This window comes from Macrotis lagotis, chromosome 3 (assembly GCF_037893015.1).
Source record: "Macrotis lagotis isolate mMagLag1 chromosome 3, bilby.v1.9.chrom.fasta, whole genome shotgun sequence".
Classification (NCBI taxonomy): Eukaryota; Metazoa; Chordata; class Mammalia; order Peramelemorphia; family Peramelidae; genus Macrotis; species Macrotis lagotis.
The window spans coordinates 192,764,034-192,791,439 of NC_133660.1; the positions used below are offsets into that span (position 1 = coordinate 192,764,034).

A 27,406-nucleotide genomic window follows, 5' to 3' on the forward strand; every position below is an offset into this window, starting at 1 on the left:
TAGATTGCTACTAAGCATTTTAAATAAAAACTTAATAAATAGCAGCACACATGACAGTATTTAGATGGATTTTAATCTCTGTAAAGCATAACAAGGATTTCTTTGTTGAAGTTTAAGAAAAAATCCAATAACTACTCTGATGGCAGCTTTAATAAATGGAAACTTAGAAACTAAAGTCTTAAAATTCCCTTCTTTTTTCTTCTAGTGTCACATGCACTTTTCTACTTAACCCCCCGCATAAGGATACACTTTATTATACACTCAGAGAACTTAAAACTATAACAATTTTAAGAGGTTTCATTAGCTAATCACGTACTAAAATATTCCAAGTTCTTTTCAAAGTACTACTATACTTAGAAATCTCAAAAGGTTAGATAAATTAAGAACAAATGTCCAGATCAGTCTGGCTAGGTGTATATAGATCAAAGAAACTTGGTTCTATTTAAAAAGACTGAGGATATATACAAAATGACTCAAGAGCCTACTTAAGTAATCTCTCTATAACTAAGGAAAAAAAGCATAGACAATAAAATTAAACAATAAATGGCATTATATATTTTTTCAAATGGTGGTTTTATAATCGAAAAAAATTCATGAAAAAAATTCAAAGCAATAGAATAGACAAATTTGGCTCCATTTCTTTTTCAATAAAAATCCTTTAAGTGGGTAAACATCACATGTGCTATATATGCAGACTGTGTTCTCCTAGGACCTAGGCAATTAATTAAAACATGTATGTATTAGCATTTACTGGAAAAAAACAAACTGAAAAAAAGAACTATATTAACTAAGATAATAAATGGCTACTTTGATTTATAAGTTTAAATAACAATTCACCTGCTCCAGGACGATCAACTTTATGCATCCTTATTAGACTTCACCCATGAAAAATAATCAGTTAATGTCTAGAGATGCATATGGAATAATATATTTACTTTGCTAATTTAGAGAATGTGATTAAACAACTACCAGGAATATAAAGGCGTACAAATAGTAAATAAGAAAAAGCAATTGTGATGCAAAACTATCATAATGAAATGTGTTTTAGCACAAAAAAATTTTGGACCGTCACAAAGATGTGTTCTTCACTTACAGACTATTGATTATTTTAAATGCATTAATAATAGTATTTCAATATAATTGTTTTTCTTTCTAACCCAGTGAATTTTACTTTAAACATTATGTTATTCTGAAAAGGGAGGTATCTGAAGATTTCAAACTCATAAAACTATGACAAAAAAGTGATCAAAAAAACCCCACTGCACTAAAGTAAAACAATATTTTACAGTATAATTTTTAAAATGCATTTTATCAGCGACAGAATTTATGCTAATATTGGGCCAGGATATTGGCCTACTTCTGGCTTGTCTACTGCCTCTTCCATCTATCTTTTTTTCTTACTCTGCAACCTCTTTTAAGGTTCTTTTGAGGTTCATTTCATTTGCCTGCATAATCCAAGTTAGTTGTTGTTCTTCAGGTCCCCTTCATTTCTTAGAACCAAATCCTAAATCCTGTCATCCCATTTGATACCTGACGTGAAAAAAATGGATGTTATGAAATAGAAGACTTCCAAAAATCACTGATGAAAATATAAGTTGATATAGATTATTAGAAAACTAAATAATCAAAAGAAAAAAGTTTTTTGATGATGAAATGATTACATTCAAATAGAACTAGAAACAACTGTTCCCTCAGAAACCAAATTTCAATTATCATAGAGAAAAATAAGACACAGTTATTTTAATGATCTTACAAGAAAGAAAAGGGACATAGTAAAAAAGAAAGGACTGTGCAGGATATGCAAGAAAAGCATAAAAACAAGATAAAAGGGATTCTGAGGGGTGGGCTACACATGAACCTCATTTTCATCTGAACAAGATAAATTAAGTGGCTAACATAACACATACAGAGGCTGCAGATAAAGTATTAATTTACTGTACTACAATCCCAATTTTACAACCTTATTATCTTATTGTCTCAAATTTTAGTTGCATCTCTAGAGTTCCTTAAATAGAACTTTATATCTTCTTTCTGGTCTACCATCTTATCTCATTTTCTTTTTCTTATCTTCCTTCTATAGAATTTCTAGAATAACTCATAATGATAGCAATGAAAATGCACATCTTTGGTTTCCCCCTGATCTCAATAGAAAGGTCTCAAGTCTCTCCATTAAATATCTTAGAAAAACACTACAATAGCACAAAAAGGTCCATTTATTACTATTCTTTTCTATTTTTAAGCACATATATAATTGTGTCAAAATTTTTCTCCATTATTCTATATGTATAATCATGAAATTTTTAACAATAAGTCTATTACATTCATTTCCAAAGATAATATGAATTCTGTATTCTCAGTATCAATTCAAACTGATAATGTCTAATCGTTCTGATCTTTTGCTGAAGCTTCTTTATTAATATTTTATTGAATATTTTCCCATCAATATTCATCTACGGTATTCTATTACTTGTTTATTGTGGTTATTGTTTACTTGGTTATGCTTCCTTTACATATTGAATTGTTTGTCCAAATTTCTCATATTTGTTGTTTTCTATTCCATTAGATTAATATTCCAAAATTTGTGTAGCCATTCCCCAATCAATGGGCATCAGCTTTGTTTCCAAGTTTGGTTTTTTCTAACATATTAAGTGGATATTTTGGTATAAATAGGGTCAATTTATCTATATCAATGTACCTTTCTCAGGCGTAGATAAATGTAACAGAAAGATAAGAAAAAGTTAAAATTGAACTAATGAAAAATTGTGTGCTTTAAAAAATAAAATCAAATGAAATAAAAATTAATAAAAATACAGTAAAATATTTTTTAAAAGTTAAGAACCTGAACAGAGGAGTGGCTAGGTGGCACCGGGATAGAGCCTCAGACATGTAATAATTACCTAGCTGTGTGACTTTGGGCAAGTCATTTAACCCCATTGCCTTGCAAAAAAGAAGAAAAATAAAAAAAACCTGAATGGAACTTTTTATTAAGTTTAACTATGTTATACCTCTGGTCAATAGTCATTAGAAACTGAAAGGAATAAACATTTTTTTCTCCTATGCATGCCACTTTTACTAAAAAACTGAACTTGCAATAGAGCCTAAAAATCTCATAAAGCAAAGTAGAAATAATAAATATCTCTTAGCAAAATGGTCATTATAATCAATATAGAGGCTTTTGGGAAAAAAAGATCTAAACTGCAATGGAAGCTAATTTGATCTTAAAGAAACAGTTTAAAAAGTTGGTCAATAGAAATAATAGAGAACTTCATCAAAGAAAATGACAATCACCAATTAAACCATCTGTAATGCAAAGCAGTGCAAGGAAAAAAATTATATTCCTGAACTTTGATCAACAGAAGAGTAGAACATGTAACATATGTATGTGTGTGTATATATATAAAATTAAGAAAAACAATGACTAAGACATCAAAAAAGCTAAATTTCAATAAATTCCAAAACAGATAAAAGCAGATTGAGAACTCTTGATAAAAATCATTTTTAAACTATTTTTACCTTAATCGTAAAAGTTAATGTTTATATAAATAGATGGTATAGATGGTAAAAGCAGTGAACCTATTCAGGATACTGGTCAGTTCTTCTTAGAACCTACATTTTGGTAATAGGCCCCAGATCATCCCCGATTCTATGGATTTAGAGCCCATGCCTCGAATACCTCCTTTACTGCACTCCTAAGGTCCTAAGGTCCCTTCTCCCATTAGAATTCTAAATGGAATCTCAGTTCTGGAGATGGGCCCAAACCAGCTAGCTTTCCATCCCCCAAGTTAACAACTAAGTCACTCTATGGGTAGCTTAATTTGTCAAGTGCCCTTAGGACAGAGACTATCTTTCCTTTGCTTGTATTTGTAAATTCAGTACTCAGTACTCAATAGTTAACACTTAATAAATGTTTACTAACTGGCAGACTGATAAGCAATCTAACTAGAAAGACACAGGGAAAAGTGACACTCAGAAAAGTTAATGACCAATTCAAAGTCATACACACAAACACACACACACACACACACACACACACACACACACACACACACACACACATGTCCATGTCCATGTCTATGTCTAAAATGCTCATCCTACTATATATTCAACTTTTTGATTTACATGTCTGGAGTCCATTTCACATTTTTACCATTAGCTTCTACAGGATGGAAGTTTATAAATGATCTTCATGCTTCTAATTGAATAACTAGAGATATTTTCCCTATCAGAAGAATATAAAGAGAAATGAATTCTTCCTCTATTACTTCAGTATTCTTTATTTTCCTAGTTCAGATTAAGGATCCTTTTTGCTTACTAAAACTTTAACTCAGTAGCAATTTCATAATATTTTATTAGTAATAGTTTTTTAGAGAATATGAAGGTTTAGATATATTTTAACATTCATTCAGACAAGCACATCATATAAATTTAAATTACTGCCCTCATATACCATCACTACCGTATTCTTACACACACAATACCCTGCTGAATCACCTGTATCTACCCAACAAAGATGAAATCTTTTTCCCCGCAGTTACAAAAGGAACATTACTTAATAAAGTTTAACTATTATGTCTTGAGGGGAATTAAAATATGTAACAAAAATATTGAAATTTACTATTAAAGATTTAAGAGTCTACTCATGCTTTGTTTTAATTTATACCTGGTTACTAATCTAGAAAAAAGGCTGCCATCTTATGCCCACCAAAATATGATTTAGTATACATACCCACTGTCATTTGTGATACTTTAAAAAACTGTATCAATAATCTTTCAATAAGGACTATCTAAGAACAAACAGCTCACGATCTTCTGATGTGCATAAACTCTATAAACCACAAAAGCACTTATAATTGATTCTGTCTCTCTATTTTCAATAACCTACAATAATTTATTAAATGCCTACAAAAGGTGCTGGGGAAAAATAAAAAATTAAATCTAATCTCAGAAAGATTACATTCTATCAACATATATGTATGTATGTATGTATGTATATACATACACACACAAAGTATGCACAGACTACAAATATAGAGGAAAAACACAAAATTTTTACAGAGGAGTGCACTAAAAGTTGGAGGAATTACATTATATGATTGCAATTGGGCTCCATCTTGAACAAAGTGATAGACTCTATGTCATGGGAGAGAGTGCATTTCAGGCAAGGCAGCCATCCAGCCTGTGCAAAAATGACAGGAATGACTTGTGTGAGAAACAGAAAGAAGGTCAGTTTGTCAAACCATAAAGTGTAGGAAGGGGTGAAATATATATGGAAGGTAAAAATATAAATTGGGGTCAAACTGCAAAAAGTTTTAAAAGCTAAAGAGAGGAATGTCTATATAGCATGTGTGATCATAAAAGGAAATTCCTTGAGTTTTTTGGTTTTTTGTTTTTTAGTAAAGAGGAATCTTATGGTTAGATGTGTGCTTGAGAAAATAAGCACTGCAGCACTTCTGTGGACGCATGGGTGATAGGGGCAAGGAAACCAGTTAGAAAGTCAATCAAAGCAAGAGATGATAAAAGAGCCAAAACAAAGGTAGTAGCTATGTGAGTGTTTGGAGTAATGAGGTCTGCTGCAAGAGACATTCGAAGGCAGAAACAACAAGCCTAGGCATACATAATTATATACTTGATGCAAAAATACCAAGGTTAAGAACCTGAAAAGTTGGAAAAATTCTGGCATACTCAATAGAATTAGTAAAGTTCAGTAGAGCAAAAGGTTGTAAGACAGGGGGATTATTATTGTTATTTTCTTTCCAATGAGAGGAAGAGGGGAGGAAAGGACTCTGCTGATGAAAAGAACATTAGATTTGGAGTCTAAGGGATCTCTTCTAATATCTTACCTTTATGGTCATGAAAAAGTCATTTTATATCTCTGAGCCTTAGTTTCATTATTGTAACATAAGGCATTTTGAACTACATAACTGCTAAGGTCCCTTACACCATGACACCAAGAATAATAGCAGTAAGAAATTTAAAGTAGACAACATAAGCAAGAGAAGGTTGAATGAAATAGAATCAAAAGAAGATCTCAAAAAAAGATCTTGGGATGAAAAGAGAAGGTCAATAAAATAGCAGGTAGGGAATTTTAAGGCCTCTTCAAGGTCTCCAAACCACTACAAAAGTATCTTCTAAATATGCTGTTTTCTCCATCTTTTCTTCTCACAAAATATTTCCAAAAATAAAAATAGTTGTTTAACATGTAAAATATTTTCTCATTATTCTGCATGGAAAAGAAGTACCAAATTTATAAAACATAAAAAGATATATATACAATATTTAAAGAGTTATCACAAGGAGAAAGAGGAAATTAGTTCAAGTATTATCACACAAACTGAAAAGCTTACTTTTCTACTTTTACTAAGAATCTGCCAGGTCAGTTACAGTTATTTCAGAAGAGGGTCAGTGTTACAATAGCAAAGCATCCACTACCCTACCCTACCCTACCCTGCCCTACCCTACCCTACCCTACACTACTCTCTCTGCTCTCCTAAGAACTCTATCTGCAGAACAGCAACTGAGTCAATTCAGAATTAGAACAAGAAGCAGAGACAGTACAAGTGACTGAATCCAAAGAGGAAGGGCTGAGGAAAATCTTCTACCTCTTCTCAGTTTGTAAAGTATTGACAAGGGATAGCTAGGTGGCCCAGTGGATAGAGCACCAGCCCTGGAGTCAGGAGTACCTGAGTTCAAACCAGGCCTCAGACACTTAATAATCACCTAGCTGTGTGACCTTGGGCAAGTCATTTAACCCCACTGCCTTAAATAAAAAAAAATTTTAAGTTTAAATAAAGTGTTGACAAAAAAAGGGAGATGGGGGACAGCAAAATAAAAATACCACTTTTCCAAGATATAACTGAGATTTTAGTTTTCTTTGATTTTAAAATTTTGAATATTACCACTAAATAAAAGAGAATTATAGATGACATTACAAATCTCTATTACGTACAACCTGCTTTTAGTATGTAAGTATGATATAATAAATTATATATATTATTACACATTTTGTAATATATATCATGATGACTTGATAGGATATATATAGTGACTTAATTCAATAATGTCAAAGTGTCCACTTGTCTATGATTCTTTCTGGCCCTCCATAAACTTCAGTATATTTTTAAAAATATTTTGATGATCTTCTTTTCTCTTTTATTTCTCTGATATTTAAAACTTTTATTAAAAATTTCAAGAAAACCAAATATTCCAAGAAAATGTAAAATGTGCCATTTTTTTTTTGACCAAAAATGAACTCTTTTTCATGACATATCTTAGGTCAATAAGACATGAATTCCAAGATGTTGCTATGGATAAATCACTTATCCTTCTTGGATAAATCACTTTCCCCATCTTAAGAGTTTCAAAATTCTGTTTCACATATGTATTTTCCTGATTCAGAAAGTTTTCAAAGGTTCAAAACATCCTTAAAAGATAATTTACTAAGTAATCATTGTCTTAAGGTTATTTGATTTGGATCATGTTGATATTTTAGAGTCCCCCCACCCAAGTAAACATTTTTGACCTGATCCTCCCACCAAGCAATTTTCTTTTAAATTCTTTAATATATACATACCACACTGCCCAACTAAATAATTCTCACATTAGCCATCTCTTTCAGAATTTTAAGTTAATCGACTCTCTGTCAGGAGTTGGATAATATATCTCATCTTCATTCTTTCATATTCCTGTTTATCAATGTATTTCTCAAAGTTCCAGAGTCTTTTGAGGTTGTTTTTCCTCTATGTTAGTATCATTATATAAATTTAAGTTGTTCTACCAATTCTGTTCCCTTTACTCTATTTTCAGTTCATAAAGGTTTTGCCAATTTTTGTCCATTTCACATAGCTAGAATTTGGCTGAGATGGGATGTCAATCCAAGTCTTCTTGACCCCAAGTTTAATGCCTTCTCTCTACTATACCAAAACATTTCTCAAAAAAAAAGAAAAATATGTAACCCAAAGGACAATGAAGGCAGAAGTAGTATGCAGATTGTAACATTATCAATTAAGACTTGTCAAGTCATCAGGCATATATGAATTACAATGTATGTTTTCTTCTAACTTTAATTGGAAATGTTCATTGGAAAGAAAAGACAGAGAAGCACAGATCTGAGTAATACTTTCACTGAAAAAATTGAAAAGAATTTTTACTACCTACCTTCTTAAAGACTTTCTGTGTTCCTCCTGCCCAAATGTCTTCTTTTGGTGATGTTCTTTTAATTTCATTTTATTAAACATTTACTAAGTACTGGGGGATACAAAGAAAGGCAAATACAGGACTCCTGCCCCCAGTAAGTTCACATTCTAATGGGGAAGACAGCATGTACACAATTCCTCATTTTATAGATCAGGAAAAAGTGGTTCAGGAAGGTTAACTGACTTGCCCAAACTCAGAGAGGTAATGAATAGGAAGGGGAACCCTAAACCTCTAAGTCCTTGCCAATGAATCATGCTGCCATTCCAGGAAAATATAATAATACTGATTGTATTTAATCTGTAATAATAGTATATAATAGCAAGATATAATAATCCCCATAATAATCCCTTTAATTCTATATTCTCCATCATAAGAGTGGTTAAAAAGTACTTTAAAGAAAAATATTTTAAACTGATTTAGTTACGGGGGGATAGGGACAAAATGAATTATGGAATGTTATCGCTCTTACCACAGGCAACTAAAAAGTATATTAAACTTCTTTTTGTCCAAATTTCATTTCCTACAAAACTCCAAAATGCAACTCTGATAGTAATTAACAAGACTGTCATCTTTTGAAATGGAAAGTCACAATATGAGCAACAAGTGCTAGTTAGACTGAAAAAACTTTAAATTTAAATGTTAATTTAAATTTTAATACTTCAAATTATATTGCAAAGAAGTATTCACTAAACAAAAATATATAATTTTATAATCATTAGAAAAATTCTGAATTTTCATAGCCTAGACCCAAGGACTTAAAAGTATAAATCTTACAGAGAAAGAATTAACTTCAAAGATAATATTGAAGATAACATGTAATGTCACTATATATATATATATGTATGTATGTATGTATGTATGTATATGTAGCTGGTGTCCAAGACCCCTAGTTATAAAGATCTTATAGATATGAGGAAGGATTTGACTGTAAAGCTGATTAAACACTGGAAACAAGCCACCAGAAGAAACTTTACAATTTTCATCTATGGAAATTTTTTAATATTATCAAAGTTTACCTTCAGAGTTTTGTCTAAAAGCAAGTGGCTTAGATTAGACAACCTCAAGGCCCCTTTTCAGCATACTTTTTTATTTTTAGGGGATTTTCAATTAAATAAAATAACCACTACAGTGGAAAAAAAAAGGAACACTGGACTGGGAATCAAGAGATCTGGATTCTGTCTCTCAACTTAGATTTGTGACAAAGGCAAATCATTTAATTTCTCAAGGCCTTCACTTAACTATGTGAGGGAAATACTAAGATCAATGCTTAGCTGTCTTTCAGCTTTAATATCTAATGATTTCTAAACCATTTTACCAACAAAAGGAAGAGGATACAAGTGACAAAAGTAAACTACTGTTGGTGGAATTAAATCAGAATAATGATAATAAGGGAAAGCCTAACTCATTATCTAAAGCAGCCTCTGCAGATTTGATAAGAGCAGGTGGAAGATTTGTTCTATTAATATTAGTCCTTTTACTTTCAAGCTATAAGTGCTATTGAAATCTCTTCAAAAGTTCTTAATCAAGACATTCAATAACTCCAGATGTTGAAATGAGCACAATTTGGGAGCATAACTACATCAAGAGTATTTTTTTTAATTACATACTTCTTCCTCAGAACTAGCAATGAACAATCCTGGATCATACACACACACACACACACACACACACACACACACACACACACACACACACAAATCTGGAAGGGTCCTAGGTGCAAACCTTTCATTTCATACATAAGAAAAGCTTGAGGGGTGGCTAGGTGGCTCAGTGGATAAAGCACCGGCCCTGGAGTCAGGAGTACCTGGGTTCAAATCCGGTCTCAAACACTTAATTACCTGGCTGTGTGGCCTTGGGCAAGCCACTTAACCCCATCTGCCTTGTAAAAAAAAAAAAAAACCTTTAAAAAAGAAAGAAAAGCTTGAGAGCTTAAATGAATTGCCCTGGACTAGAATGACCCCAGGGTCATACTATGGTGATCTTTTCTCTATACCATAAATACTAATTTGTATCATCTCCATTTTCTTCACATTGAAAATTATGGACCATATATTTTCTGGTAAAGGACTCTATATGCCAACTTAGAGAAGATTTCTATTGGTCCATGTCTGTGATTTCATAGGCAATCTGCTCCACTGGCAAACAAAACAAAGAATTTTATCATCCTAGAAAGTTGCCTGAGACACTGAAGTGTTCAGTAATTAGCCCAGGGTCACCTAGCTAGCATAGGTTAAGAATAGAGTCTTCCTGACTCCAAATATCTACTTGTTAAATAATGCTGCCTCAAGAAGAAAATATATTCAGTACCAATGTAAATTAATGTGTACAGTAAATCCACCCCCATCTCTCCACCTCTGCAACTCCTGGCCATCCCATGTTAAGGGTAGAATATTATAAACCATTTATAAAAGTATGGTATACATACAGATCAAATAGGAAGAATACATTAAATACACTTAATAAAGACTAATAGCCAAATTGCAAGGGGAGAAAAATTGAAGCAAAAATTTCATTCTCAGATCCCATATTCTAAATGGGTATGGTCTCCCAGAGAAGAATAAGGAAAGCACATTTTTTGGATAACTCACATTCTGAATTAAGGATTGATTGATGGAATACCTCTCACTGCTGTCTCTTCTTCCATTTAATCACTGTCCCACTTCTTGAAGGTCTCCCTAGTGTGAGATTCCAAAAATCTCCTAAATACCATCACAAAGTTTCCCTCAGTTGTAAAATGCTTCTATAGCTTCTTTTCCTACTCCGCTACTGATTTAGCATAATTAAGGCCAAATGTGATGGACTGATCTTTTGTGAGATTATCCTGGCCAAAATTCCAGAGATTAATCAAATCAAATACCAAGTGTTAACAAACCTGATTGAAAGAAAAAAGCTATTTAAAGGCTATCTATGAGAAACTTGACTATTTGACAAACCCACCCTCACAGGATAGCTAGTACATTAGAAAAAGTAAATTCTTTTCATTCTCCATCATTACCCCAGCCACTCATCTCCTCCTGCCCAATAGTACAAGACAGTAGAAACTGCCCTGTGCTGAGTCCTGAATTAACCTTTCTCTGCCCATTAATTCTCATAAAAACCCTGCAGCTTGTCCACTGTCAGGCAAACTTCAAGTTTTTTATAAATTTCATGGAGGCACTTAATAAAAATGGTGCATGAAGTCAAGATGGCAACTTAGGGACAACCATCCAGTTGAATTCTCCCAAAATTATTAGATCAATTTTCCCAAATTAGTATTAATGCAAATATTTTCAATATTAGCAAAGAGAGTACAGCAAGTTATTGCTAGGATAATACACTATGATCATCATGTAAGATTTATTTAAGCTCAAACTGTCTGCCCTTTACTTCATTCACTAACAGTCAATCAAGAAGATCATACTGTTGAGATTATTCTATTGACAAAATAATAAGTAAAGACAAAACACTTATGAACAAATAAGCCATATGGGGACAGGATATTAACAAGTGGGAAAAAAATTAGGAAAAGATCCCTTAAGGATCAGAGAATCTCATAGATTTAGAGTTAGAAGATACCATAGAAAACACTAATTCCCTCACCTTACAGCTAAGGGAATTGACATGAAAAGAGGTAAAGTGACTTGCCCAGAATCACAAACCTATTAAGTGTTGATAACAGAATTTGAAACTCAGTCTTCCTGACTCCAAATCCAGGATTCTAAGCTAGAAAGAAGCTACTCTAAGATAGCTAGGTTTTAAAAGGCAGAAGTGAGGAGATGGATAGCATTTCAGATATGGAGTAAAAGTTGTGCCAAGGCATGGAAATAGGAGGTGGATTATGTGAATGATAGGGAATACTGTGTAATTAGTCTAGAAAAATAGGTTTTAGCCAAAACATGAAGGGCTTAAAAATGATACTTTTATTGTCAAACAAAAAGATTTGTACTTTATCCTAAAAAAAAAAAATCAAAGTTTCTTTGGCAAGTTAGTGGCAGCTTTAGCAGCTAAGTTAAGTAGAAAAGTTCTTATGTACTCTATGTACAATTTCTACCCAGACCCTCAGTTTTTTGTTGTGTTAATATTCAACTCATTAAGAGCCTTAACAGCAAGCTACAGGTCATTCCCAATCATAATTTGCATTTTTATGGTGTCAGTGTTAGCATTTCCATTTGGAAGCAGAAACAGATTTAGAACTAGGGTCTGTGAACTATTCTAAGTATTTTGATAACTATTTCAATTTAGTTTCCTTTGCAATCTTATGTATTTTATTTTTTGCATTAAAAAAAAAGATTCTGAAGTGCCCATTGCTTTTATCAAAATAAATTCAATACAATAAGATTAAGAACCCTAGATTTATTTACAAGAAACATGATAGCTATCTGTCTCCAGGAAAATGGAGCTCTTTAAGGTCAAAAAAAAAAAAGATTAACCTGTTCTTGACTTCTGAAAACAGAATTTTATCAGTTATGAGTGGAAGTTGAAGAAAAGTGAATTTAAGCTTGATGTAAGGAAAAAACTTCCTAGTAATTAAAACTATACAGATATGAAATACCATGGCCTCAGAAGAATTCAAATGATCACATTAGAGATAACAGAAATGGTGATTCTCAGATAATGATTGGATCAGAAAGTTTATGAAATCCCTATCAACTTCAACATCTGGATTCTGATATTTCACTTGTTTGTAGTATGATAGTTAATTTCAATTACTTATTTTTACTTCTGCACCATTTCACATGGCAAATTTTGTACATTTGATATTAAGAATTCACACTTAAGGTCCTATTAGCTCATCACTTCTATCATCTGTAAATTCACAACAAACACAATTCCATCAAATATTTATCAAGTGTCTACCACAAAAACTAACTGGTGGGATTATAAAGTCAAATGAGTCTGAATCAATCATCCTCTTTAAACATTCATAATTACATGAGAAATTCACAGACTAGCATAACATTCTACAATATCTAGTTTACCACCATACTAATCTTATTTGTTATATCTGACCAAATATCCTTCAGGATGGACAAAGAATAGTTGAGCTAAAAAGCACACAAGAAACCCCAATCCAGAAAAAACAGAAATGAGTTCTTTTAGTAAACAAAAGGAGCAAAAAAAACTTTTTTAAGCCACCTGTATAAACACTGTACATTTCAAATTTAAATTTAAAGTATCTTGAATACATTAGCTCAATAAAGACACTATACTGACAAAAACAAATTATATAATTGTTTTCACTTATTACATTAAGTTATTTCTGGAGTCACTAAGGTTTTTTTTTGCTAAATACTTATTTTCCAACAATTTTGAAATGAAAACTTTAGAGCCAATATAGTGCATAAAAAGCTGACCTCAAAGTTGGGAAGACTCACCTATAGCACAAACTGTTTTACAACTTGGAAAAATCATTCTCTTAAAGCTAAAAATAAGTACAGTTATGGAATTTCCTTCCCAAATCACAATTTTAGAGACAGACAGCTACACAGATAGACACACACACACACACACACACACACACACACACTTAAAAAAACCCACATCTTCTAAAGACATCGGAGCTCTTCAAAATATATTTTATATCTTCTGATAAAATAAAACTTAGAACATGTGTACAATACTCAAACCACAGCACGTAAATTATGAAGTATATATAAAGATATATACACATATTCCTTTTCTATTAAGTCAAACATTAATTTGAATAATTACACAAATTATACTTAAGGTCTATGTAAATAACTTGGGAAATTATTATTTAGTGGATAATCTGCCTAGTCATCACTCAGGAATGTTTTCATGAAAAAGAAAATGCAAATAGAAATAATTTGATAGGGGGGGCAGCTAAGTGGCGCAGTGGACAGAGCACGGGCCCTGGAGTCAAGAGTACCTCAGTTCAAATCCAGCCTCAGATACTTAATAATTACCTAGCTGTGTGGCCTTAGGCAATCCACTTAACCCCATTTGCCTTGCAAAAATCTTAAAAAAAAAAAAAAAGGAAGAATTTGATTATAAAAGCATTTTTATATACCTAAAAGAGCAAGCTTAGGGTTGGGTAGGTGGCACAGTGGCTAGAGCACCGGCCCTGGAGTCAGGAGTAGCTGAGTTCAAATCCAGTCTCAGACACTTAATAATTACCTGGCTGTGTGGCCTTGGGCAAGTCACTTAACCCCACTGCCTTGCAAATCTCAACCAAAAAGCTTCAGAACTTCAGATTTAAAGCTAAGTGCTTGTTTGGTGACATCATTCAAAATTTAAATCAATCCCCAAATATCAATCAATAAACATTTAAAAAGCATCTGTGAGCTAGAAACTATGATATGCCCCAGAGAAAGGAAGACAAAAATGAAGTAGTCCCTACTCTCAAGCACCTTTAATTCTTACGGGGAGACAACTAAGAAAACTAATACCTACTATGTGTTAGACATTTAGCAAAATGTTTTAAAAATATTTCATTCAAGTAGAATAAAGTCTAAACATTGCTTAGGAAAGAAGGAAACTAAAAATCTGGCAGAAAGGGAAATTAAGAAAATCTTCATGTGAAAGGTCATACTTGAACTAAGTATAAAAATATTTATAAAAGCTCTCATTTTAGAGGTAAAGAACTGAAAACTAGAGTGGTGCCTACCAATTGAAGAAGTGCTCATTTCACTCTGATTCAGCCAAACAATTTATATAAAAACAAACTGTAAAAAGCAAACAACTCTAAAAAGGCTTAAAGAACTTTGATAAATGTAACAACCAACTGTGACTACCGAAGAAAAAATGATAAAGTGATGAACTCAGATGGAGAATGAGATATGTTTTGGGACATGTATAACATTGTTATTTTGTTCTGCTTGACTATGCTTGGGGGACCAGGGTAAAGAGAACTATATCTGTTGTATTATTACAACAGAGAGATCTGAGAAATAAAGGTTCAGAATTTATTGCAGTCAGGATGGAAGTAATCTAAGGACAGAAAACAGTTCAGTTTGTCTAGAACATAGAATAAATGAAGAGGGTAATATCAGAGAATAATGGCAAGATAAGAGGTGGAACCAGTTTGTGGAGAGCCTTGACTATCAAAACAGGAGTTTTTATAAAGAGATATTATCACAATAGTGCATTAGGAAAAAAAACTCAGTAAGTAATGTAAAGGATAGCTTGAAATCAGAATAGACAAGAAAGAAAATAACCAATTCAGACACCATTACAAGATATTCAGCAAGGGGACTTAACAATCTGAAGGGTTAGTTGCAGAAGTGGAAAAGAAGTACAAAAAGGATTTGGAGAATAGAAAAGACAGAACCCAACAACTTGCCTATATGTGTGATGTTTAAAACTAATTCTTAAGATAACAAACTTTCTCTATTTTCCCCAGTAGATGGCATCCTAAAAAATCCCTTCTGTCTCTTAAAGCTCCCAGCCTCGAATGTGATGGCTTCTTCCTTACTAACTTCAATAATGCCCAAGTTTTCTCATCTTAAAAAAAAAAACCACTAATTCCTGTCATCTCTTCATACTATGGTCAATCTACTAAATCTACTAAACTCCACAAAAAAAAATCTCTATTCTAGCACTTCATTTTCTTCTCATTCCATCAACCCTCTGCAAAATCTAGCTTGTGTGATTCAAAAGAAACTGGTCCCTTCAAAGTTACTATTGATCTTTTAAATACAAAATGATAGAACTTTTTCTCAGTTCTCATTTTTCTCGACCTATTTAATGTATTTGATACTGCTGACAATCCTTTCCTAAATACTTAATCTTTTTTTTTTTATTCTACTGAGTCCTGGTGGTCCTCCATAGTATTTGATGGCTGCTTTTCAGACTCCTTTGCTGGCTCTTCATCAGTACCCCAACAATGGTTATTCTCCATGATTTTGTCCCAGACCCTTTTTCTCCCTCTACAATCTTCACCCTTGGTAACCTCTTCAATTCTCATGTATTTAATAATCATCTCTATGTATGTGTGTATACATATGTTTAAATATGAGGTTCTTAAAGCTAAGTCTACAAAGTGTCAATAAAGATCAAGCCATTAAATTTGCCTTAGGAAAACATCAAATCATGCCTCAAATATAAGTCACCTTCAAAATATAAATGATTTCAATGATGTACATTACTTAGTATTCAAACCAATGCTTCTTTACATCTTGAAGGTGACCCATGGGTTATCAAAGATTCAAATATACAGTGCGACTACAGAATAATTATCTCCAAGGAGGAAAAGATGACATCTATCACAGACCCCAAGGACCATCGGGGCAGTTCAGTGCTTACTCCAAACAGCATGTTGATCCCTGTAAGGCTCTCTTTCAACAGATTCTCTCTATTCTAGATACAACCCCACCTCTAAAATAATAATAAGCAGTTTTCTTGAATAACCTATGCCTAAAGCCTGACCAGTTCCCTCTCCCCCTTTCCCCTGGCTATAGAGCAGTAGTAGACTCCAACCTTTATTTGATCACACATTGTCATTAATAAAAAAAAAGTCTGAACACATTCTATATGTCTGTCATTTACAAATATTACTGTATTGATATACTGTATATTATTAAATACAAAAATGAATCTTTAAAAGCATAATCAAAATGAAATGTTTTATGATATAAAACCTTTTTCACTTTCACTAATATCTAAATTGTTAAAATCATTATTTAATAATAGTTTTAGTGAAGACACTGTGATCAAGTAAACTTTTTTTTAATTCTTGTTTTAACAATCTGGAATATAAGGATTCAAAAGTCTGCCTTATTCTATATAAAACAATAGTTAGATCTACTATAATACTTGTTTTGAAAGAACTAATTTGTTCCAACACAACTGATAAATTAGGAAACATTCTGATACTCAATTTCTTCCACAAGAAATATTCCAAACTCAAAAAATACTCCACAATAACTTTCAATTTGCAAAATAAAAATACATCCCTTCTGTCACTTCAAGGTCCAATTCAGTGCTAGTTGCTAGTTTCTTCATAAAGTCTTCTTGATATATACTCAGCTAGAAGTAATCTAAATCTCTTCCTCCTCAAATTTCTGAGAGAGCTTTTTATTTGGATGTCTTTATTCTAATTTGTATTACAATTATATGCATTCTTTATCTTCCCAATACCCTAAAGCAAGGAACTCTGCAAAATAACATTAGATTACAGCATCTAAATAAGGTATATATATGATAAATGGAAGGAAAATTATAAGGCTTATATTTACATTTTATTGCAACATAATTCTTTGACCAGCAAAAATGGGGGGGTTGGGGTTTTGTTGCATCTTTTAAAGGCTAGGATAAGCTGTTACTTTTTATCGACAGCTTTACAAATTACCATATGGCAAAATCAGTCTTCCCTGTTCATAAGGTATTAATTTTATGAAAGGCAGACTATTTCAATATTCTATAGGACTAAATATATAGAGTTGATAACCTGCTTTTCCTTGATCTTTTCCCAAGGAAATCTTTTTTCCTCCTCCTTGATGGAGGAAAAAACAAAAACAAAAAAAAAAGACTTTTTTTTCCAGGTACAATAAATATCAATGTTTAATGTAAAGAATAAATGCTTATTTGAATTTCTTTAAAAACCTTAAAGAGTTCAAATTTTAAGTTATTTTCTAATACAAAAAAATGACAATATTTTATAAAATGTTCCGAAGGCCTGACAAAACTGTATTCTCTAAATGCCAAAGTGAGTTTATTCAGAATTACAGATTAATGTTTTATGAACACTCTGAAAGCAAAATGAATATTTTCATCCTTTTTAAAACATAAGAAAAAATATAGCTTTTAACTATCCTAAAAATCACCCAAATTTCTATTTGCTTTTCAAAACCTGGTAAACTTAGAAGCCATATTCCTACTCCTACTCCTACTTAAATAACTAGCTGATATTCAGTCTCTGGTGAACCTGAGCACTGACTGGGTAATTTCTAAAGTAATTCTAAAGATCATAAATGTCCACATTTCAAGGGCGTAACTGAAGACAATAGTACTAATTTAATGATAAAGTTGTCCAAAAAAATTTCAAACTATGACATTATCCATCACTCAGTGACTAATGTTGAAACTGTCTATTTCACTTTTACACTTACTGAAGTTTGACCATCACATATACCCAACAGGCACACCCAAAACTTTGTACAAAAAGCTATTAGTCTACTTGAACTTCCTGAGCACCAATACGTCAATGTGTTAGTCAATTTAGGTCCATGATAAATTTGCCTGAAATCAACTTTTTAAAATATTTGTTACAGGACTACTTTTTTTTTCCAGTTTTTGCAAGGCAAAAGGGAAGTTAAGTGGCTTGCCTAAGGCCACACAGCTAGGTTATTATTAAGTGTCTGAGGTCGGATTTGAACTCAGGTACTCCTGACTCCAGGGCCGGTGCTCTATCCACTGCACCACCTAGCCACTCCAAGGGACTACTTCTGTAGAAGGTTTTGCACTAAAACACAAACAAAAACAAAATAGCTGCAGTCCTCAGAAAGTTTCCGTTCCACCAAAGAGAGAGACTACATAAATAGATAAGCATTTAAGGTAGGGAGTGAAGGACACTAATGACAGAGCACATCTAATATCTCTAGGACTGAGCAAGAATTTTAATACAAGAGATGGTGTCAGGGGGCAGGACAAGAATGGGAGAAGGAAAGGAATGGATGGAGAAACTGGGGAAAGTTTCTGGAACTGGTGGTCGCTGAACAGAATCTTACAGAAAAGGAAGAATTTTGAAATTAAAGATGGGAAATGAAGAGAGATAGTGTACTAGAAATGAGGGACGCACAGAAGATTCATGGACCCAAAGTTTGGATGGAATACAGAGTTTATGAAGATTAGTACTTAAAAATGACTTGATGTAAACTGGAGGCAAATTATGGAGGGCCAGAACAAAAAGCGTGTTGTATATTCTATAAACAAGCCTAACTTCCCTCAAGTGATTTCAGCAGAGAAAAAAAGTGACAAACTTAGGAAGGTTATTTTAGATAAATTTTTGCTTTTCTGTGGGGAAAAAAAGTTCATTTAACCTCACTCTGAAGTATACTCAATCACTGAGCAATTTCTTGGAACACTGTAGACTAACTGCATCTCAAAAATGAAGTAAAAAAGCAAACAGCCTAAGTATGGCTTTGCAGTTTGGAACTCACAAAAAGGGAGTCAATTCAATCAGTCCTGAGTTAAAGGTAATACTGAGGAAAGATATTAAAGAAACAATTTTTCCCTACTATTCATGAATACATGCTAAAATTAAAGTTCCAAAGCGCTAAAAGTATTCTGGAATAGATCAAAAGGCATTTTAGTGCAATTTTTATTTTAGCCTACTAGGGTTTTCATGTTTGCAAAGGCAAAAGGTTAAGAAAAAGACTATCATGAAAAAGTAGTAAGGAGAGTTCAGAAAACACAAAGGTGGTACAGGAAGAAGAGTGTTACAAGGGGTCAGGAGGGGCTAGCTTGTCCTATTCCTCCAATAACATAAAAAAGGTCCTCTTGTCTATTAATCTACCTATCTGTACACTGTAAATACCCCTAAAATTTGTACAATTATAGAATATCCCTTTATCCAAAACTATTTCTGTAAATTTCATTCAGTGAATGTACAAAGTAATAACAATGTAACTATTTTAATAGGCAAATTTAGATGTGCAAGTACATCACCAAGTATTCATGAAATTTGGGGGCCTAGGTGGCGCAGTGGATAGAGCACTGGCCCTGGAGTCAGGAGTACTTGGGTTCAGATCCAGCCTCACACACTTAATAATTACCTAGCTGTGTGGAACTTGAGCAAGCCACTTAACCCCATTTGCCTTGCAAAAACCTAAAAAAATAAAAAAAATAAATAAATTCATGAAACTCCTATCAAGTACCTTTCTAGGAACAGGAAAGAAGGATGGGTAGGTAGGGACTAAACTAACACCTCTGCAACTCTCAATCTCAAAGCACTGCCTAGATTAAGGGGTTAAGTAATTCACCCAGTGACCTGACACTCAGTTTTCTCATCTGAAAATGAGGAAAATACTTACACTACTTACATTTCATAAGGTTGCATAAAAAACAAAGTATGCTATGTAAAAATAAACTTATAAACAAATGTATGCTATTACTATTGCTGGTTCACTGCAAATAATTAATTTATTGATAAACTAAATAAAACTTTAACATTCTGACAGACCATTCCCCAAACCTGAAATTCATTCCTAGCTTCTGGGTCTCAGCTTCTCATTTATAAAAAGATGGGTTTGGATTAGATGACTTTTAACTCCCCTTCCAGTTGTAAATCTATGATCCTCCTCTCCAACAACATTATTTCCTTCAAGACTCTGTTTGGATGCGCCCTCCTTATGAAATCTGTCCAGGACCATTCTCCCCAAAGGGTTCCCCCTTTGTCTTTTGCTAAGCAGATCATTTTGTCCAGTTCTCCTTTGCCCCCTTACTCTACTTTAAATTACCATATCACATCCACCCTTGGTAAATTATAAGCTCCTTGAAGTCAGATTCAATTTTTTTTCAACTTTCTATTCCTTAATGTGCACTTGCTGTTGATAAATTTAAAAAAAAACGCGGAATGCCATTTTTATGACAATTCTAAAAACATCAATAAAATTTGATAAAATTGAGAGAAAATCTAAAGTTTTCAGATAGAGGAGCGATTCTGAAGCATGGAACCTACAACATATTCAGATCAAATTTAAAACATATGTTCCTTATGCAAGAATGCCCAATTAATTACTGGTAAACTAAAGGAAACCCCCTTACCATCACAGCTGCCAATCTTGGGATTTCCCTTCCCTCCTCTCACTGCCAGATGTTCTCTTTAATCACCTCCCACTCTCCCAATGACATATCCAGTCTGATGTTCTCTTTAGGCAAGATAGACAGTAACAGAATTAGGAAGAGGGAAAGAGAACAAAGAGGAAAGCAAAAAGTGGTCCAACCTCATCATCCTTTAACACCCAGTTCCTCTCTAATGTTTGAAGAGGATCAAAGGTAAATGAATTGTTCAAGGTCACCACCGTGTTAGTAAATGGCACAACCAAAAGGTGAATCCAGGTCATCTGACCCCCAAGCTTCTGAAGTACAACCAGTTATTTAACTTAACCTCAGTGCCATAATATATAAAATGAGGGACTGGAATCAATGACCTCTGAGACCTCTTCAGGCTCACCTGTGCTTCTATGATCATCCAATGCTTGCTTTGGATTTGGCCTTTGCAAACCCTTAAATTACTGCATATATACATATATATGCAGTAATTTAAGGGTATAAAGATATATATATATATATATATATATATATCTTACTATAATTATTACTGATATACTTAAAAAGGAGAAGGATTTTCCTCCCAAAAATACAAATAGCAAATAAATGGGAAACTTTATATTCCATTTCCGCTTTTCCTACTAGTAAATAACCAAAACATTAGAAAACTTCAAAAAGGGCACTTGCAAGAAGATTAAAATCCTGTGGTGTTCTAAAGTAGACTTAAAAAAAAAAAACTCAGAAAGATATAATAGATGGCTATAGTGGAAACCTCCCAGGTAACCCCTAAGGCATAAGAAAAGGAAGTAAGCAATTTGTCCAGCAATTTGTTTGTTTGGACAAACTAGAAGTGATGACTGCAAATAAACTACAAATGGCCTAACTGACCCATAGATCAGACTAGTTGGGAGTTTCAATTCTATCCCTAACCTCCAATCCACAATCCTCCATGGCAAAACCCCAAGAACTGTCAATAACAGAAAAAGCTAAAACAGTCTCTATCCTACTGGGAGGAAGCACGTTATTAAACCAAATTTCCGGTCCTGTTTTAAACACTATCTAATTGATATGATCAAGGAAAAGTCAATTAACCTATTTGAGCCTCAGTTTGGAAATGACATGGTCTCTGAATGACTCAATGAACAGCAGCAGGTAAGGAATGACAAGTTGGGAGATCAGTTCCCACCATCCCAAAAAAGAAACATGTGGAGTATATTTTTCTATATCAACACTATTATGTATGCTGATTATGTTCTATCTTACAAGTAATACAGTATATATTCCTATATTCTGAACAGTTGCAGAATGGTCTTTGAACACTTACAACATTGATTCTTTAAGAAAACTCATTCTGAATTCCAAATTACTCAAACAATGAAAGCCAGTGGGAAGGTTTAAATTAAAAATTATTCAACAACACAAGACATAATTATGATTTCTGTAGATTTGAAAATGTAATTTTATTCTGGTTCTGTTCCTTTAATACATTTTTATGGAACATTCCTTCTTTTACAAATTATTTTAGTTTCAATATAATTATTCATTCTTAAAATCTGATTTACAAACTAAATCCTCAAGTCAAATAAACTCTAAACCATTTTTTCAAAATTCCCTTTTAGAAAACAGAATCAAAGGTAAGCTAATTAATCTATAAAATGTCCTGATTAAATTGAACACATAAGAATCTGAGAAAAACTTTTAAATCATATGAACTGACATCATGAAAGTGAAATAGTGTGAAAACCTCAGAATGAGCAGATGACTAAAGCCTTACTTTATATCATATGGCCTACCATCTCCCTGACCATGCTGCCAGGTAGAATTGCTTTCAATTTTATTCAAAAAAAAGTTTTATTCATAAAAGATATACAATATCTGCCAATTTTTTTTTGATTAGTGTTTTTAAAAAGTATAAATATAAATACATGTTATCTTCCATGCACCTCCTCTAACACTCTAAGTCACTCCCCTGACTCCTACAACATATAAACACATACACACACAAACACATACAATATCTATACTTATTCTTGATCTCTGGCCTCAGGACTTGTTTTACACTCTTCAAAATTACTAGGAACTCCTTTAAATTCTTAAGAATTCAGGATTCTTATGAGCTTTTGTTTATATATAAATAGTACCTATCAATATTTGTTTTGTAAAAATTAAAATGTTTTAAATATTGATTAATTCATTGAAAATAAAAAATCCATTAGATATTAAAATATTTTTATGAAAAATAGCTATTTTTTCAAAAAAGAAAAAACACTTAGAAGAATAGCACTGTTACACATATTTTTACAATTCTCTTTAATGTGTTGCTTAACAGAAAACAGTTGGATTCTCATATCTGCTTCTGCATTCAATCTGAAGGGATGATGTTTTGGTTCAACTATATGAAGAGACTCCAATCTCAAATAAATTATGTAGTTAGAAAAAAAGGAATATTTTAAAAGGCAAATCATATTTTAACATTATTATTAAAGGGGGCAGCTAGGTGGCACAGTGGATAGAGCACCGGCCCTGGAGTCAGAAGTACCTGAGTACAAATCCAACCTCAGACACTTAATAATTACCTGTGTGGCCTTGGGCAAGCCACTTAACCCCATTGCCTTGCAAAAAAAATAAATAAATAAATAAGTTTTATGTATGTGTGTGTATATGTGTGTGTGTGTGTATACATAATTAAATAATTTTGATCTAGAGGACCCCCCCAAGGGATCTCAGGGAATACTCAGGGATCCTCAGATAATACTTTAGAACTGCTGTGTGAAGACAAAACAGGAAATTCAGAAAATGAAAATTCAATGTGATGGCTTATCAGTTCATTCTGATGGATTAACCACATTCTATATATTAGTTTATTCAATACTACACCCATATAACTGATTTTCTAAAATTAATAACTGTCTTAGACTATGTCAAAAATCTCTATTAAAATATTCAAAGACCTTAATTAAAATACTCAAAAAACCACAAACTTCATTGGAGAAGTCTGAATGGAAAGAAAGTCTAAACATTTTCCAAAGATAAGCACAGAACATGGCTATCTGAAAAGGCAAGAGTAAAAACCAACTATGAAACAGCTTTGGGTTTCTATTTTAATAGAAACAGGAAGACAACACACTGCTAATAGAGAACTTTAATAAGGAATAAGAGTGCAAAAATCATTACCTTACTCAAATTTCAAAATTTAATTTTTGTCACATTCTCTATTTATTAATTACTCTAAATGCAACATTTTGACACTGCCTATAAGATAAAAAGTTCAATCATCCTATTTCCTGAAGGTCATATACAATAGGAATGATGGTTAGGGTTTAAATATGACATTTCATAAATAATAGTTCAAACTATTAATAGAAACAGAATCTGAGTTGTAAGAAAAGTAGGTACCTTTGAAATTACCTAGTCTAAATTTATGCACAATATTTCAAACTGATAAATTGTTCATGTTCCTTGTTCTAGATTCCAAGGCTATCATAAAAAAAAAAATAAGATGCAGGAGATTTGAAGAGGAAGTAAACTAAATAACTCGCGTACTGTGTTTTAGTTTCTTTCAAACCTTCAATCTAAACTTTTAATTTGCTAACACCACCAATATTTAAACAAGGTTAAATAGAAACAAATTTCAAATTCAGTATCACGTCATTGCACATAACATAAAAGTCAATGTGAATCATTAAGTACCGTCCTATTTGAACAAGTCCCAAAAGAGCCTGTTCTACAGAAGTTTATCATTCCCTCTTTGGATACCAGAAGTACATGAAAAGAAACCAAAGTCCTTCACAGGATTATTAAAACAGAAATTTCATCACTGTCTAACCTGTGTAACATCAAACATTTTGTGAATGCTTAATCAAGTATCAAGCTTTCTCAATCATCTGCTCAACTGTCATTCAAAAAAGATTTTGATAAAAGATGAGCCAACTTAAAACCGAAAGTTTTACTTCAAGTTCCTTTCAACAACTATACTCTTCACATCTATACTTACATCTAAGTTTCTCCTTCCATTCACCGAACAATAAACATGCCTCATATTTGCTTTTTATAAAGTATATTATCTTCCATACACTTGCTCTAACACTCTTAAGTCACTCCGCTGACTCCTACAACATGCAAACACATACTCACACACACACACAAACACATACAATATCTATACTTATCCTTGATTTCTTCTATATATGCTTCTTATAAAGCATATTATCTTCCATACACCTCCTCTAACACTCTAAGTCACTCTCCTGACTCCTACAACACACAAACACATACAATATCTATACTTATCCTTGATCTCTTCTATATTTGCTTCTTTTTTCTTTTTTTTTTTTAGTTTTTGCAAGGTAATGGGGTTAAGTGGCTTGCCCAAGGCCACAGAGCACACAGCTAGGTAATTGTTAAGTGTCTGAGGCCGAATTTGAACTCAGGTCCTCCTGACTCCAGGGCCGGTGCTCTGTCCACTGCGCCACCTAGCCACCTGTATATTTGCTTCTGAAGTAATTTTCCTCAAGTTTCTTGCTAGAAGAGTCAGAGAGTAAGTAAAGATTACTAATACAAAGATAAAAATCAACCAATGGCAGAGTAATATTCCAAAAAAAAACCCAACTCCATTCTGGAGTTAACAAATCATTCAATTTTTTTTTTAAAGCATACTGTATCACTGTTAAAACTTGGGAATAAGTTTAGTTTTTTTTGCCAAATAGGTCCTCCTTTTGTCAGGGTACAGTAAGAATCCTTTAGCCACAGACTCCACTTGTCACTAAGTGGCGGCACAAAATCCGTTGTCTGAACATCCCTCTTAGCAACTTCTGGATTCCTGTTGGAATGTCACTTCTGCCAGACAAGTGATGGGTGTTCTCGCTACATCGATGCCATTTTACTTTGTGGTATTATTTCTTTCAACGGATGGGTGTGGAGAAGTTACCTGTCACATCCAAAATGGATAATCTAGATAAATAAACACCATTTTCTGCAAGTAAATACAAAAAAAAAAAAATCAACTGAGTGGTGCCCGTGGTACAAGGTGTGAGGAATGCAAGTGGCAGAGGCCTAAAGAAAATAGATGTCGTCTTGGCAAGCGCCGTGCCGAGGAACGCTCGGATGGGTGGTGGTGTGGCAGGAGATGCTCCTGCAAGCTCTGCTCGGGCACGCCAGTGCGAGCGCCCGGTGATGGTGACGGGCTTGGCACTGGCCCGGCGCGCCCGGGACACCGCGCCCGCCGGCTGGTGCCCGGCGAGCCTCGCGCCCGGGCAGCCTCCGTACCGCAATGCCCCCTCCGGGGCTCGGCGGGCCGCCGCCACCCGGGGCCCCCCGGCCGCCGCGCCGGAAGGGGCTGGGAATCGGGGAGACCGCGGCCCCCGCCCCGCGCCCGCGCCCGCCCCCCGCCTCACCTGTCACCAGGGCCGGGCTGTCCCCCGCGGAGGAGGCTGCGGCCAGCGACGTCCTCCTCCCGCGGAGGCCCCCCGGCACCAGCTCGCATCCGTCCGCCGCCCCGGCCGCCAGCAGACCCAGCAGCAGCAGCACGGTCCAGCCCGGGGCCGGCTCCCCGGGGCACGGGGGAGGGAGGCGCGGCGGGCCGGCGCGCTCGGGCCACGGCCACGGCCACGGCGGCGGCGGCGGCGCCTCCCGGGGCCGCCCCGGGCTCTCGGCCTCGGCGGCCCCGGCGGCCCCGGCGGCCCGGGTCCGGGCCCCGCTCATTGGTTCCGGGAATGGGCTTGTTTTAACGGGGAGGGGGTGGAGGCAGAGGCGGGAGCGCGAGCGGAGCGCCCTCAGGCCGCGCGCTGGAGCCGGCGCGGCCGCCGCGTCGGAGCCCGGGGCCGCTGCTCTGGCGCCTCCAACCACCCGGCAACAGCGCCGCCGCCGGCGCCGCCGCCGCCGCCGCCGCCGCCGCCGCCGCCGCCGCCGCCGCCGCCGCCGCCGCCGCCGCGCATCCCCCCGCCCCCTCCGGCCTCGAGCTCGTAGTACCACGCTCGGGCTGGCCGCCTCGGGAGCCGCTCCCCGCCGCCCCTCCCCCCGCCGCCCTCCCCCCGCACGCGGGGGGCACCAGTTCGCGCCGCGCCCCGCCTCCGCCGGCCTCCTCTCCGCCCAGGGCGCAGGCGCGGGCCGCGGCGCATGCCCCGTGAGGCGGCCCCGCGGCGTGCCCCTCCCCCTCCCTGCTCCCGGGGGCGGGGCCGGAGCGAGGGGCGGGGCCGGAGCGAGGGGCGGGCGGCTCCTCGGAGGGGGCCCCCCCCGGGCTGCAGCCACGGTCAAGTGCGGGGCGGGGCCTGGCCGGGAGAGCGCCCAGGCGCCGGGGGGAGGCAGAAGCGCTTCGGCTCCGCTTGGGCTTCCAGAGCCCCAGTTTCCCAGTCTGAGTCTTCTGTTGCGGAGTGCCAGGCTGCAGACCTGGCGGGGAGGGGGCCAGGAGGTGGGGAGGGGGCGAGAGGGGCCGAGGGGGCGGGGAGGGGGCGAGAAGAGGGGGCGGGGAGGGGCCAGAAGGTAGGGAGGGGACGAGAGGGGCCGA

General features: G+C 35.4%; 1 protein-coding gene across 1 annotated transcript in view; it reads right to left on the bottom strand.

Annotated features, from left to right (window-relative positions):
- STIM2 (stromal interaction molecule 2) overlaps window positions 1-26,772 on the bottom strand; it is a 173,529-nt gene extending 146,757 nt beyond the window's left edge. Inside the window, exon 1 of the mRNA XM_074229654.1 lies at window positions 26,298-26,772. Coding sequence (XP_074085755.1) covers window positions 26,298-26,604 — 307 coding nt within the window. The 5' untranslated portion in view covers window positions 26,605-26,772. The remainder of the gene's footprint in view (window positions 1-26,297) is intronic.
- Between the last annotated feature and the right edge of the window lie 634 nt (window positions 26,773-27,406).